The sequence below is a fragment of the Neophocaena asiaeorientalis genome, unplaced genomic scaffold (genome assembly GCF_003031525.2).
Source record: "Neophocaena asiaeorientalis asiaeorientalis breed wild unplaced genomic scaffold, Neophocaena_asiaeorientalis_V1.1 scaffold151, whole genome shotgun sequence".
Taxonomy (NCBI): Eukaryota; Metazoa; Chordata; class Mammalia; order Artiodactyla; family Phocoenidae; genus Neophocaena; species Neophocaena asiaeorientalis.
In genome coordinates, this window is record NW_020175490.1 from 2,949,468 (window position 1) to 2,966,652 (window position 17,185).

Sequence of the window (17,185 nt, forward strand, 5' to 3'; positions counted from 1 at the left end):
TTTTTTTTTTTTTTTTTTCATTTTTGGTTGTTTTTAATTTTAGCGCCATAGTCCTCAATGTCTCTCTGAACAGCCTTTAGGAAGAGTGCGAGAGAAAGAGAGAGCGCGCCAGGGAGAGGAGAAAAGAAGATGAGGATTATTTGCAGACAGATAGTCTTGTTATTTTCTGGATTTTGGGGACTCGCCATGGGAGCCTTTCCGAGCAGCGTGCAAATAGGTAAGCTTTGCTCTGGTGGGGTATGCGTGTGGGTGGCTGTAGCAGATATCCGAAAGTGAGTCAAATGAGTTACTGATAAGCAATTTAGGGGAACCTTCGGCGGCTCCTTCCCCCTCTGCTTCCCTCTTCCTTTCTCCCCTTTATAAAAAGACTGCCTCTTTGGTGCAGGTTCAGTTAGAACAGCACAGAGCTGCCCACCCGTCCATCCTCAGTCTATACTCCTGTTTCCACCTTTGGATCATGTCGCTTAAGTAGGATTGCAATAAGTTGGGGGGGAAAAAACCTCCGTGGGGTTTGGTAGCATTTTATCTGATATTTCTTTTCATTTCTTTCTCTAAAGCATGAAGGGATGTAGAGTTTGTTTAAACAAAACAAAACAAAACACCCCCCCCCTCCTTCCCGTGCTGTACGCAGCAGCTTTCTCTATTACAGAAAGACACTGTGCAAAAAAGCATTTACACCCACACCTCCTTGTCTTTGCTTGCTACCAGTTAACGGATTCCAAAGTTAGATCCCTTTCCCGGAACCTTTTCTTCTTTTGTTTTCCTCTTGAATCTTTTGCCCTTAATCCTCCCTCTCGACTCTATTTCCAGGGACCCTATCCGTCCTTCGCTTTTCTTGCTATTCTCTCCTGTCTTTTAATGGGACGCAGCAATTGAATTTCTTCCAGCTAAGCCCAGCCTCAGACTGCATCATTTCTCGTAGACAGTGCACAAAGCGGTGCTAATTAGGCTGAGTCCAAGAGCTGCATAAAAACAAAGTTCATGTCTCCTTTCTGATTTCCCTCTAACCTGCATTCACCACATCCCTTCATTTCTGTATTTTAAAGCAAATTATCTTTTCTTCCCATCTGCATGCATCTTAGAAATGTCCGGAGCTGGCTTCTGTAGCAGTGTGCTGAGAATCATGGGGAGTGCAAGAGAGAGAAAGGAAAGCACACTAAATGATCTGTCTCAGAGGTCACTGTGATCATGACAAATTGGGACAGGAAAAGGCTGAGCTGCCTTAAAGACTAAAATATTAAGCATACACCTTAGGGACAAAGGGCAGTCTCCCAGATGTGGCAGGAATAGCTCCTTAATTGTATGTGTTGGTGAATGGCAGTGGATTTGACAGTTCTTGGGGTGGGTATAGTAACATTTACAAGAGGAGACACTGAATGTGCTTTTTCTGCTGTTTTTAATAGGTGGTCTCTTCATCCGAAACACAGATCAGGAATACACTGCTTTTCGATTAGCAATTTTTCTTCATAACACCAGCCCCAATGCGTCAGAAGCTCCCTTTAATTTGGTACCTCATGTGGACAACATTGAGACAGCCAACAGTTTCGCTGTAACAAATGCTTGTAAGTAAAACATAAGTTGTAGGTAAATGAGAAGAGAATTAAAATGGGGCAATAGAGTCCCCTTCCTCTATATTATTATTATTACTATTATTATTATTATACTTTTAAGAAAGACATTCAAGACCTCCACAGTTTGCTGGTTACAGAGCAAATCAGTTAAAAGTAAGATTTAGTCTCAGGGATATTTAGCTGGTCTTTCTTTCTCTTCCTTCCTTCCTCCCTCCCTCCCTCTTTCTTTTCCACCTCCCTCACTCCCTTCTTCCTTCTTTCTTTTTTCTTGAAATTAATTGAAGTTACTTTCTCCTTTAACATTTCAGTATTATTTCTACAACCTGAATATCAAGTTAGTGAAAATTGTACTCAATCTAGTTTTTGATTTCTTTTCCTTGGGTTTTATTTGCTTTTCACTTGAGTAAGCGTATGTCTTGCTTTTAAAGAAGACACATGCTCTCTTGCACTGGTAAAGACAATGGAAGGTTTGCTAACAGTTAGAAAGAGGGGAGCGGTGGTGTGGAGGATATATATTTGAGTCGGTTGGCTGACGCTGCAGATGATCTGGTGATGTCACTTGAGACTGCCCTGCTCTTATATTCTGGGTTGTAAATGTCTCCTGCTATAAGGTAATGCATATATCCTGTGAATATAACTCCATGAATCCTTACCTTGGTGGCAAATCATGTTAGTCTCCAATCCACTGAATTTACAAACCAACCCATCTGGATCTGTTATTTTATGCAATAAGATTGAGATTTGGTGATCTTACCTAACACTATAATTAAACAGTTGTACAGAGCTCCCCTGCCAAAATACTGTATAACAAAGTAAAAATATAATCAACTGTGTATTAATTTAAAAATCACTAAAATATGATCAGTCAATAGAACATTTAGATTGCATTTTCACTCTTGAGGGAAACATGTTTCACATACCTCCTTATTTTTACATGCTAATTTACTACTGCTCAAAATTTACATGTTAAGATAATGGTTATAGATTATGTAAGACATATAGGAATAGTTTCTATATAAAATTTTGCACAGCAGTAATAAAATATTCAATCTGCTTTGTATGATATTTTTATTATATCAAGTTGAGTATTTTTTAATTTTGAAAGTCCTCTTTCTGAGTACAAGTGTATACTGAACAAACTACTGAAATTGAAAACACGGAGTTTTTGTGTTAGGAGGATATTTGTTTCATTAATTATTTTAATTCATATATATTTGCCATTAATTCATCTAACAAGTGACATGATCACATTTCCTTAATTTTTGGCATCTAATTACTTTACTTTAGAACTTGGTTTCATAAGGAGGTTAAAGCATCTGACTTTTTTTTTTTAACTGCTACAATTGTATTAATTTTCAGGAATTCTCTAGCTCCTTTGGGTACTACTTAATTAAAAAAATCATTTGTTGTATTTAGTAATAAAGTCAATATTCATTATAATGATAATTATATGGGAGTTATTTTTAAGCAGAAATGAACATAATTTAGAGCTAAGTTTGTGGATAGTCATTTTTGAAAATGTCTTAAGTTATTAATTTTTGTTCCAAGTTTTGATAGAGATGTTAACATTTCAAACAGTTCTAGGTATAAAATATGCTTAGTGTGTGATTATTATCTGTTGATTTAAATATTTTTCTTGTGTCTCTCTTGAGATTCTGTCAACAAAACCATTTCTAAGTTTAAAGATAATTCATTATTCAGATATATTTGAAGGTACTTTGTCTACAGTAAATTGCTATTTAAGTATTCATTTTTATTATTTAGTTAATGAAAGACTGTCTTAAAAGTGGAGCTATATTAGTTTTATATTTTCTAACTAAGTGCTTCAGTATTTTAAAGTTTATGTTATGGCTTCCAGCTATATAAACTATAAAGTGATAATTCTTTCTTCTTCCATATCATATGTTAATCTCATTCAGGAAAATTTTAATTAGTATTATATTATTTATGTAATAAAAATATTGTATAAAATAAAGTGTACTGGTAAAGAACCTGTAAACATAAGAAATTGCTAAGAATCTGTACACAGAATGAAAAAGTTTAAAAAAGGGTATAAAATATAGGTAATATGCTATTCTTTAACATGTTAGAATTGAGAAAATTAAAGCTAAGTAAACTAAGTCTGCTTATTTTTATCCCTAGTGTAAGGCAATGTTAGTGGTGTCATGTTTTTCATAATCACATATAACTGACTTTGCGTACATGCTTAAAATATTTTTAAAAAACATAAATTGTAAATAAGGAAAAAAACCATTTTCTAGTGAAGAAAAGGAAAAATTTTTGACAAATGAGTATGCCAAATGTCCTTAAGGCAAATCTAAGCAGAATTTGGGAAAAATCAATGGTCAGAGAGTATGGGTCAGGTGATTGGTGTTTGTTAAATGGACTGACCTAGAGCATGTAGACGCGTGATTTTCCAGTCTAATTAAAGGTGAAACGTAAGCAATAAGTATAAGGCAAACTCATATATCACGCTGTATGCCTTTGGGTACAAAAGGATAAAAATAGTGTTCTGTAGAATTAACATGGAGCTTATTCCTCACAGTGATACAGGCTAGATTAAAATTTTTTTCATGTTAGATTAAATAAACATATATTTTTTAAATATAAAAAAATATATATGTCTGGCTAGGTTTATCTTAAATACAATTTTCCTGCAGTGTGCCCTTGTAAAACTTCATAATCTAGTGTCTTTGTGAATAAGGGCCACTAAACAGGATATGTTTAGTTTTTGGAATGTATACTTAAAGACAAAAAAGGCAGATTAAAGGATAAAGAGTATTATTGGTCATCTGTTGGACAGATGTAATTTAACGTTGGCTCTTCTGCCTCAAAATTAATTTAGCATTCTAAGACTACTTCAGACAATCTAAACATTCTGTGTATAGAGTTTACATACTGCATTAGTATAAATCCAATTAACTCAAATTGTTCACTTTTGATATAAATCCCAAGTTGCTGAGAGAGGGTGGGGATAATTTTGGCTTATAGTTTCACTTTATTTTTTTACAATATTTGTGTAAGATTAAATTAGAATATTGTTCTCTTTTTAAACTTTTCACATGGTTGAAAAGTCACACTTTGCTAAGTATAAAACTGAAATTATAAGAAATACAGATAATATAGAATTACAACATATTTCAATAACAAAGTATAGGTGTAATAAATAGCCCAAGTAGTCAAATTTCAAAATGTAATTAAAGGTATACATTTCTTTGTTGTAATCTATTCAAAGTATGGGGTATGACAAAATAAATTTATTTTAAAAATAAATTCAATACGGACTGTCCTTTAATAAATTAATTTAATAAAATATTAAATATTAAATATGAAATGTCCTCTAATAAAATATTATACAGTTGACCCAAAATAGCTATCCTTGCAAACAAACATGCTAGTTAAATTGAATATGTTCTTTACAAAACATTTGAGACAACCTGAAAAAGCAGGCTATGTTCTTATATTTTTCTAGTAGTTAATTAATAAAGATATTTTGGTTTGGAGGATGATGTATCTTAAATTTTGCCAAAGAAGTAATAACCAATATACTAAAGTAATCTATCCCAAGCTTTCTAAAAGATAAAAAGATGAGACATTGCAATTATTAATTTAGTCCAGTTACGTTAGCTATCCTGTAAAAGAATCAGTCTTTAATAAGTAAGGCAGTCCCTTTACAATATAATCCACAGATGTTCAGTTTCTCAAATGATTCTTTTAATTTCATATGGGTAGTAGGAGAAACATAGTGAAATAGATCAAGTACTCATGTATTGTCCCTTAGGTGAAATAATAAGAGAATTTTGTGGAATATTTCCAACTTTTTAAACTTGGATAGGAAAGACCAACTGGTTAATATTTTTGTTTTATTTTTTACAAATAATGTGTTTATCTTACTCTCCTTTTCTGTCTAAAATCTGTCTATTCAGTAGTTTACAACATGATGGATAAGAAAGTTGTAAGTCAAAAATAGAATGCATATTATACCCTAGTAATGATGAGAAAGTTGTTCTTTTTAAGTTAAGTATTAGTTCTATTTGTGATGGGTTTAGTTATCAACTCTAAATACCCAGTTGTGTGCCACTTGTAAAAGTACGTTGGTATGTAAAATATACTTGTTTAGTTAATCTAAATACATTGAAAATGTGACATTATATCCAGTAGACTCTGCAGGCAGAGCTTATATAATAGGGACTTAATTCAAACTTGTTTAAGGGTACTAAATAATACAAACTTTCGGCTTTAATTCAACAATGTTTAAGTTTTGTACATTTTCCTTTTCAAGGACATGAAGTCCTAAAAAGACATTCTAAGAGTTTATATTGGACTGATATAATAATCTTAAAAATGCTAAAAATAAGTTCTGATGGTTTGACCTGCAAAGTTGTTAGCAGAAATACATTAAATACTATTTGACTTTTGATTATTTTTAGGAAAATAAGTGACTGTCATTAGATTTCCTTATTTTGAATTGATAGCAAGATTCTATGTTGATTTGAAATAATTCTTTAGTTTTATAATATTCTTTTTCTTAATTTTCCCCATGAGATTGATGACAAAGATGAGTCACATTTCTATGGCTTGTCCCTTTCTTAAATGATGCACAATTTGCATTGATGTATTTCAGAATTGTCACAGTACTAAGCTTTCTTAAAGCTATTTGAAAAACTCTCTAAACTTTTTTTTTTCTTGTGGATTCTCCCAAGGGTTTTTTATTTCTCAAAGAGGAAAAATATTTACTTTCTGACATTGGGAAATATGTATATGTCTTATTTACAGAATTTTACTATAGTTCAGGAATTTAAAATGAATAAATACCATACACCTTACATTTTACTACAACACATAGTTTTTAAACTGTTTTTATGTACATGATTTTATTTGACCTCAAGCTAGTCTTCGAGTGAGACTGTCTGAGAAGATAGTCATTATTTTTTAGTTATTATTTTTTAGTTAAGCCAGCTTTGACTCAAAGAAGTTACTTGACTTGACAAAGACCATGTAGTTAATAAGTTGCAGAGCCTGAGTTTGAACTCAGGTCTTCTAATTACTATCCTAGTACTTTAACCAGGAGACCATAGGATGTGAAAACTACATCTGTATTGAGATTACTTGAATCAAGAAAGAAAAGAATTGTCATTTTTTTTCTAATTTAATTGTAACATTTTGAAGAAAATAGGGCAAGATATTTCTGGCAACTTATTCATTAATCAGATGTCAGTGAGTGATATAACAAAGACTGAAGCCATATTGTGTAGCGAATTTGTCCATTCATTCAGTAGATTAGATAATAAACGTATCCATTTTTTCATGAAACATACTTATCAAGGGTAACTGTATTTAAGACACTATACTAGAAATGAGCATACAGAAACTTATAAGAGAAGCTAATAGTCTAGGGGGAAAGATGTACAAGCCAGTTATCACAGTACAGTAAGACAAAGTATTATGACAGAGAAACAGTGCTATGACAGACATTAACACAGCAAGGAACATCAAACTTGGCATGGTATCCTAGGGAAGATGTTATCTGATCTGTGTGTTAAGACTCTAGTTGAGTTATTTGAAAAATAGAGAGGAAGGAAGGCATGCCTGGCCAAAGGAGCAGAACATGATAAGTCACCAAGGTGTGGCAGGGCCAGGTGTGATTGAGCCACTGGATATGGTTTAGTCTGGCTGTAGAGTATTGATTGTACTGGGAAGGAGAGGTGTGCTAAGGGGCAGGGCTTTGTAGATCCACACAGGATCTTGTAGCTCTTGTAAGGAGACTCTTCTGAATAAAAAGGGGGACCAATAAATGATTTAAAAACAACAGTGATATGATGAGCTTTATGTTTTACAAAGAACAGGATGATTTCAAGAAAGAGAATGTATTAGAAGGGGGCAAAATGGGAAGAAAAAAAACAGTTAGTGAGTCTTGAAGTAATGCAATTTAGGATGATTAAGTGCTTGAATAAAAGTAGAAGCACTAAGGAGAGAGAAAAGTACATAGATCTAAGAATACAGAACTGTTGACAGAACTTAGTGATAGATTGGATGTCTGTGTGGGAGAATGGAAAGGAAGTATGGTAAGAATTAAAGATGATTTCTTCAATTTTTGGTCTGGAAAAATGATTAGATAGCAGTACCATCAACTAGGAAGGGACACACAGGAGAAGATTTGAATGGGGAAGATGAGTATAGTGTGGATGTACTGATTTTGAGGAGTTTAAGAGACATCCAAATGCAGTAGAGAGTTGGACATGTGTATCTGGAGCTCTTGGGCTCAGTTTGAACTAAAGAGAGACATTTGATAATGGCTGAAACCATGGATGTGGGCAAAATCATACAGAGAGAGCAAAAACAGTGAACAGAATGTTGAGGACATAAATCCAGGAAATACAGTACTTGAGGCACACAGAGAGAAAAAGAGACTGAAGGAAATGGGTCAGTGAGTTCAGATGAAAATGAGGCAAGAGTAATTTCACGGGAGCCAAGAAATGGGAAGAATTTCAAGTAAATAGTCATCAACCTTGTCACTGGCTGCAGAATTTTAATAATGAGTTGCATGGATAATTGATCTTTAACAAGTCTTTCCTTCTTTGTTCTTTAGTGTTCTTTTGTATTTTGACCAGAAAAAAATGCAACCTTTATTAATCCCACATAAATTCTATTAATACATACTCTTTCATGTATGTTGGCCTAGAATAGTCTTATGTTTTATTTAGAGGTAGGGAGAGTCTTTTCTAGACTTTTGAGCCAGATAGGCTTCAATTTACAACCTGATAGTGGGTAAGTTACTTAACACTTTTGAGCCACAGTTTCTTCATTCATTAACATACAAAACACATGAATTTTATGAATATTAGAAAAGCGTTTGGAAAATATTTAGCCTATAACTATAACTCAATTAAATTTAGTTGTATTACATTCTTTGTCATATAGAACATTTATTTCTAAACCAATGCTAAAACTTCCAGTTTATTCATATTTTCTGTTTATATTTTGAAAAAGCAATTTACGTTTTGAATAAATATATTTTGTTGATATTTCATAGGAATGTTTTTGACCTCTAACTGAATTGTTAATTTTAGTTTATATACATAAATCTAAATGCATATTTTTAAAAATTATTTCTAAGTCCTATGAGAGAGTAACTTTGTCTGGGATCTATGGACCATTTGGAGAGAGAACTGGTTCATGGATGGATTAAAGAAATTGATGAATTCTCGTAATTGCATGCAAAATTATGTGTTCATGAGCACGGTGTGTGTGTGTGTTTACAGAGAGACAGTCTAAACTTTTGAACAGCTTCTCAATGAATTCCAGTTACAAGCAAAAGAAAAAAGAAAAGCCCACATCCCTAAAGGAGCTACACATATATTAGATAAATGCACAGTACTTCATTCTCTACCTTCTTCATTTCAAAAAAAAAAAAGAAAGCCAGTTGGATTTTATCTTTGAAACTAACCTGGAATTTTCCCATAAACTCCATCTCCAGTAGCTTTTTCCTTGTCATAGAAAATAATCAGTGTGTCCTAGCTGGAAAAATGCTTGGCTTGGTCCTCTGCCTCTTAAACTGTCATCATATTATTTTTATTCCTTCTCTTACTATCAAAAGTTCTACATATTCCACATCAGCTCCTTCTATTTTTATCACAATTTACCTTCTCCCTTAACCATCACCACTCCTGCAACAGTGTTCTTGAAGGTCATCAGTGACTTACAGAATAGTAAATCCCATTGTTCCTTAGTCATTGTCTTTTAATATTGTAGTTTGCAGGATTTGACATAGCTGATAACTCCCTGTTCTTTGAAACTCATTTCTCCTCGATGATAATAATAATAGCTACTGATTATGTGCCAAGTCTCTGTGTTAGTTACCTCAATTCTTACATAACTCTAGAAGCAGGCATCATTATTATTTTAATTATTTATGTGGAGAAACTGAAGATCTGTTGTTAAGAAAATTTGCCTAATGATAAGTGTCCAGGGCATCAGATCTTGAAGTCAGTTTTGCCTGCCATTCACACTATAGTATCTTGGTTAGTACAGTATTCACAAGATAGCCATCACTCTGTGACAGTAGCTAGATAACTCCTAATTTAAATAGAAAGATATTTTCTTCAAAGTTAGTTCTTTAACAATTTTCATTTACTCCAGTGAATATGTCCATTTTACACTGGACATCGAGTTTTCTATGTGATTTGTAATACAGCACAGAAATTTGAGTATTCTAAATGATAATACTCTCATTACTTTATATTTCCAAATTCATGTTATAAATACAACCAGGTGTAAAAATTAATAAGTGGGTCTTTATATGTTACACAAACAGTGTTGGATACTTCATTAGTTGGCCAACCTACATAAGTTTTATAGGAATGTTATTTGATTTCAGAATAACTACATCTATTTGAATCGAAACATATTTTCCCCAGTGCTTTAAAGATTTGCTTAGCTGTCAGGGATTTCATTTCAGGTTTTCCTTTACACGTTTTTGGATTCCAGTAAACATAGTGAGGATTGTCTTAAAGATCATCACCCTAAGTCAAATTTTCTGCAGTCTTCATAGCATCATCACTTGTCTCCAACTTAATAAAACTACTAGTGTCATAAATAAAAAGTTCAACATTATCTCAGAAATAAAGGGTAAAAAAATTGAGATGTAGTATTTTCTTTGAATAAGCCATTGTATTTCTCCAGTTACAGCAAAAATTACACCATAAGCTGTAATCATTGTTTGCTTACTTTTGTTGCTTATCTGCTTTTTCTAAAATAGGCAGCTTCTTATCAGTAACTTTAAATATATTATACCCTGTGTTCTTTCCATTTTTCATATTTTTATCTTTTTAAACTGACACAAAAATTTCAAATAATTTAGAAGTCTTAAATAGGCAAAATATTTTTGCAGTCTCACCACATAGAGATAATCAGAGTAAATAGGGTTTATAGATCTTTCCAGACTTCTTTTCTTATCTGTATAGACCTAGGTAGAGAGATAAAGAGTATTATAAACATAAGGAACTAATATATATCTATTGAATAAATAAAACTTTTTAATAAAAATGATGTTAATCTATACCTATATTTTATTATTTTATTTCATTTATCATAAAAAGTTTTCTGTCAGTTATATACTATACTTATATAGAGCTATCTTATTTTCTTTTACTGCTACATAATGTCATTGTGCAAAGTTACTATGATAAATGTACACTCTGGATCAACATTTAGGTTGTTTCCACATTTTTTATATTACAAACAGAATAGCAGTAAAACTACTTGAGTACCTGTGTGAATATTCCTGTAGGATTAATTCCTGGAAATGAAATTACTATATCAAATAATGTGGGTTTTTGCTTTTAGTACATATTGTCAGTGTCTTCTCCTCAAAAACAAAGTATTATTTAAATTTACAGCCACCTAAATGTGAGAATAATTGTTTTTCTATGACCTGCTAACACTAGTCATTATCAGTCTCTTGAATCTTCACTTGTCCTGATGGATAAAAATGACATCTAACTGCTACTTTAATTTGCATGTTTTTGATTAATAGTGTGGCTGAGAATATTTTCCTATATTTATAAGACCATGTATATCTTTCTGTGTGAACTGTTGTTCTTTTACTTTGCCAGTGTTTTCTTTTTTATTTGAGGGAGTGTTTTACATGCTAAGAAATGAACCCTTTGTCATGTATGTTGCAAATTATTTTTCTACTGTGCCTTTGGCTTCCACCTTCATTTATGATGCCTTTTACTGTACAGACATTTTAAATTTTTATGTAGTCAAATCTGTGAGCCATTTTCTTTATGGCTTCTGGGTTTCATGCTTTGCTTATAAAGGTATTCCTGTCCTTAAAACTATATAATATTATTCCACATTTTTCTAGTATACTTTATGGTTTTAAATTTTATATTTATAATGCTAACTCTTTTGGAATTTATTTTCTTATGTGTGTTAGGAATTGATCTTTATTTTTTTCTGCTCTATTTATTTGAATAAGCTATTCTTTTACAACTTCTTTGAACTGATATATTTGTGCAGATCTCCGTTATCATGACTGAATTTGAGCTTGAGCAGAAGTTCTGCATATTACCTCTTCTCAAGTTCTCCTATTTGCTTGTCTTCATCTACCTTTCCTGACAGTCCCTAGTGGTCATATTTCTAGTTTTGATATTTTTATCATCTGCTTTCTTGCTCCGTCTATTACTTTCCTAGGTTTTTTCCTGTTGTCATTTAACATCTGACCAGGTCCTCTTGCTTCTATCTCTAAAGTACATTACAAGTATTTCCACCTTTCTCCATTTCTATCCCACAGTTCTAGTCCAAGTTAATGGTACTTTTCTAATAATTTCGTAGTTAATCTGCTTCTACCTTACCTCTCCCGATCCACTTTACATACAGGAGCCAGTGGTTTCCTTCAGAATTGAAAGAAGAGACATTTTTCATTACTTAAAACCCTCCAATGGCTTTTCAATCTCTTGGAGTAAAATTGCAACTCTTTAACAGGCTCTGATTATAAGCATGATCTGACTCCTGCCCATCTTTTTGCCTTGTTCTCCATGCTGGAGTTTTCTCAGTCTTCTTTTTGTTTCCTGAACATCCTTTAACCCTTTCACTCTTTTTTCTATACCTTTGTACTTTCCATTACCTTTTCTTGGAGAGGGGTTGTTCCTCCAATCCAGTTATTGCTTTACTAGCTTTTTCTGAATCTTCAGGACTCAGGTCAAAGTCATCACCTAAAAGAAACCTTCCTTGCCAGCCTCTCTAGAGTAAGCTTTCCCACTCCCAAACTCCAATTATTTTATATTGCATTACCAACCATATGATAATCTTTGCATTTATTACAATCTATAATTATTATTTTCATTTGATTACATATTAATCATCTATAATTCCCCACTAGAAAATAAACTCCCAGAACCAAGGCCTTTATCTGCCTTGTTAAACAATATATCCTCATAGCCTTGCACAATACCTGGTACAAAGAAAGGATCAGTAAATATCTTTGAATATAAGAATGAACAATATGTGATGAGTTTTCTCTCCACTCATCCTTGGGGCATCCTTAAGATGGCTAAGACTTTTCATGTGTTATCTTAGAAAAAAATGAACAGAAGTAGTGGATCCAAAATGAACAATGAGGTAGTGGATCCAAAATAAATGTTATGTGTCTTCCTTATCTTAAGCATGTTTTTTTCTCATTTGTTTTCATTAGAGTCAATTGATGGGATGAGTTAAAAAAGGAGGAAAGTAAGTCCTATAAAGAACAAAGTGGGACTGTTAATACAAATTGACGTACATTGTGCTGGCCAGAGAGCACTTTGATAAATTTAAATCTGGTAGAAGAGAACTTCTAGGTTTATAGCATGTGGTGTCTGCTGACAAAAGAACTAGAAAATGCTGATACAATCCGCTTTCAGAATAGGAGAAAGCCCATGTGGGAAGCCCAGGTGTACTAGTAAGCATACCAGGTGTACTAGTAAGCATACTCAGGAGAACCATCTGTTCAGACATTGACTGCTTCCTTAGCACTTCTTAAAGTTCATGAAACTAGAAGACTTGTGAAAGAAAGCATCTGGAGTCAAACATACGATGAAAACCTGTCAATTCTTGATTATCCACATTGCATTTTCTATAGTAAATTTCACAATTTGCTTGTTTCTATAGCCCTTATCCCTCCCTCTTTTGAAATTAGTTTACCCTGTGTAAATTACTTAAATTTTAAACTATGTATATAATCTTACCTTGGCAAGTTTGAAAGGTATTTCACTACTTCTCTGCTCCAAAGACTTAGAATCAAGATAAATATTTTTTTTTCTGAAAAACATATGCATGCTTTCTTTTTTCTTAATGGAACACTTGTAAGTCCAAATGTTTCCCTTTTTCCTCTGATAACCAAGGAGCTCAATTTCACATTTACTGAGCAGTAACAACATTGATCCCATTAAAAATTAGCTTTGTTTTTATATTTGGATTTTTCTTAAATAATATATATCAATAATATATGAGTACTATATATGATATAAACATTATGTTTATAAATACACCTTAAAAGACTATGCACATCATTTTAAGAAGGAAACACAAAGGTACAGCAGCTATAAATTAAAAGTATAAATGATATCCCTTTTAACAAAGATGTTGATCAGCTTTTGCTTGAATAGTTAACTTTCCTGTATAGTACTTTCTGTATATTGTATATACCTTGGAAAATGATAGATAGATAGATAGATAATCTGTCAAATCCATTAGACTGCAAGTTCCTTGAGGACAAGGATGATACCTTATTAGTACCTCTATTTTAAGGGTCTTTCACTGTACCAGGAACAATTATGTTCCATACTTAATAAATGTCTGCTGACTGATTATGAGAGGAGGAAAAGGAGGAAAGGAATCCATTTCTTGGTTGGGTATTATAACAACTAATTCTTAGCCAGAATTGAATAACATAACATAAATCAACTTCTTCTCTATATGACTCAAACCCTTCACATTTTTGAAAACAGCTATCACAAGTCCCCTTTGTACTTCCCCAAGCTAAATAACATTTCCTTGTATAACATAGTTTCTAAAACCATTAACACCCTAGTTCTGGCATTCTGAATATCCCATGGATTTATCATAATTTTATTAAAATATATTGACCTGAATTAACCCAATTCTCCTGTCATGATCTGTCTAGAATTAAACCACATTTTTGACACTCATGATTATGATCTGACATGATCTGTCCAGGTGAGAATGTTAATTCCAATTATTTAGGCATTTTACACATAAAGTGTAGGCCAAGATTATTTGAGTTTTAATTAGTCTGTTACATCACTCTGTTCTTGTTAAATTCATAGTCAATTAAAACTTAACACTTTGCTCTTTTTTCCACATGAATTGCTACAAATCAATTTCTCCATAGGCATTTTTTAAAATTCAAAATGAAAGATTTTACATGTACACTCTTAAATTTCAACTTGTTTGGAAACATCAAGACCACCTTGAGTCATAATTAAGTTACCTATAAACTATTTTAAATTCCATGTGACTCTTCACTATATGATTATCCTTATTGATGATTAAAATTAAAAACAGGTTGTGATATCAGGTCATGAGCCAATATTCTTTAGGTATGTGTGGTAGTTAAATGTGAATTATCCTATAATAATTGATCAAAATTTTCCATGTTGTTTATAAAGATTGTCATTTCATTGTACTTGTATTTTTTAATCATTAAAAGAAACACAAAGGCCATCAAATTTAATTGAAAAAGAAAATTTCAAATTACTCAAGATGGCTGGGGCATTTAAAATTGATACAATGCTTTTGAAAATCAATTTGTCACAATGTATCAAAAACATTACAAATTGTGAATCATTTGAACTCATGAATACAGGAAAATCTCTAGCCATGAAAATGCTCATTAAAGCATTACTTGGCAGTATTTAGTTGGAGGAATGGTTAAATTAATTAAAGTATAGTCAGACTGTTTAAGGAAGAATGTCAGTCATGACAGTCCTCTATCTGACTTGTCCCAGCAATTGAGTTCAGGAATTTGAGTTCAGCTTACTATCTCAACCATGTATCTTCAGACTGCAAACCAGGCCATTTATGATAATAGGCAGGTTGGAAAAGAGTTGGTATCTGTGGGAATTGGTATCTGTTGGGATCTGTGAGAGGGAAAAAAATGAACAAACAGGCATCATTTATAATGTGTTTAAAGGCAATTAAGTCTCCTTACAGATTTGTATAGATGGTTATAGAACACGGCATATACATTCCAGATTAAATTTCAGACTATTCTCCGTTTTTTTTAGTTATCGACCTTCGTAGAAGTGTATAATTTAATTTAGTTGGCACAGATGAGCATCTGTACTAAAATTGTGATTTGTCACTTAATCACATATAGAGTATTAAGAACGGGTTTTAAAAAAGTAAGCTGAGCCTGGAGGGGTGGGATAGGGAGGGTGGGAGGGAGGGAGATGCAAGAGGGAAGAGATATGGGAACATATGTATACGTATAACTGATTCACTTTGTTATAAAGCAGAAATTAACACACCATTGTAAAGCAATTATACCCCAATAAAGATGTTAAAAGAAAAAAAAGTAAGCTGAATAATTGTAAGATGAGAATAATAATTAGTACAGTTACAAATAACTTTTTAAGTAATTTTATATTGTTATGCATAGATATAAAAATATATAGCATATACATCACATATATTGTGTACATATATAATATATACATGTCTTTAGCATTTAATTCTTGTTATTTTCACAAAATTTGGTAATGACTGTATGTTATGAAACCATAAGTGGCTGTGAAAATAAGCCTCATTTTACAGAAGTGATAAAATCTCAGATTAGAAACCAAGTGTGAATATTTTATTGAGAAGGAAATCTTGTTAAAATTAAAAAAAAAATAACAATGTATTTACCTCCTCTACACTTTATTTTATTTCAAAGGGTAATTTTGCATTTAGTGATAGTAATACTCCAGTGCTTTTAAATCAATAGACTGCAGCCAATGTGCCCTCTACTTGGCAGAATAGTATAACTGTTAATAATTTAGAGACACTTAATATATGGGAAATATAAAAGCTATAATGTCAGTGAAAAAATATAGACTGTCTTTTGATTCCAATTTCATAAGAACCATAATATATACAAGAGATTGAAAACTACCATACCAAAATTTGGTAGTGACTATTTTTCTTTAATGTTACTATGCAGAATTTTTATTTTTAATTTATATATTTCTGAGTTTTTTATATGTTTACAAAAAAGCATACATTTATAGTTTTCTGATTAACAATATTTAAATAAAGGAAAATGTTGTGATTTTACCAGTAAGTATTGTGTTTGTCTTGCTCTGTTCAAATGGGACAGATAACCTAAGGAGCTCTTTAGACATTTAAGCCAATATAGGTCTTGTTGTCAGAATATCATGTCCACTTAGCAGTTGCCATGTTTGATCTCTTTGTTTACACACGTTCATTATTTTAAAATGAAAAGATCAGCTTGAATTAATTAAAAGTATTAAATTAAGTCATTATGTTTACTTTAAAAGAGCCAAGAGAACAGTTGGTGATTACAAGCATTTTTCATTGCCAATTGAAATATATAACTTACTGAGTCTAACCACATATATTATTTTCAATTCTGTAGAAAGCACAGTAGCTGCGTGAGTGAGTTGATGGCTCTTGGATATCTGGTCACTGTCTCTGGGTAGTCTTTTCTGATCACCCTAGGCTGGTTTAACTCCACTTTGCTATGATCCTTGTGGCATCCTGAGCTTCCCTTTTTACACTGTATTATTATTTAGCTGTATATTCTCCCCCTGGAATATGAACTTCTGGATGACTGGGATGCCGTTGTATTTGTGAATGAATCCCTAGTGCTTGGCTCGTGGCACAATGCCTGGCACATAACACTAAATTACTACCCATTGAGTTTATGGATATGAGAATGGAGGGATTTGGGAGTTGATGGTTAGATACTAGTGTTTTAAATCAATTTTTTGAGCATCTAGTTCAGAATTGTGGCAGATTCTGTGTTAGTGACTGTTGAGACTATAAAAACATGAAAAACAATTCTTTATTGGCACCCCCATATGAATAGATGACTGGTGAAGGATTTTAAA

General features: G+C 32.4%; 1 protein-coding gene across 3 annotated transcripts in view; it reads left to right on the plus strand.

Moving 5' to 3' along the window:
- GRIA4 (glutamate ionotropic receptor AMPA type subunit 4) overlaps positions 1-17,185 on the plus strand; it is a 522,548-nt gene that overhangs the window by 526 nt on the left and 504,837 nt on the right. Inside the window, exons 2-3 of one of the 3 annotated variants that reach the window (XM_024768906.1) lie at positions 44-217; positions 1,404-1,562. In XM_024768906.1, coding sequence (XP_024624674.1) covers positions 130-217; positions 1,404-1,562 — 247 coding nt within the window. In that variant the 5' untranslated portion in view covers positions 44-129. Of the gene's footprint in view, positions 1-43; positions 218-1,403; positions 1,563-17,185 lie in introns of those variants that run through there. The other 2 variants (XM_024768905.1, XM_024768904.1) reach the window with 2 other exon arrangements.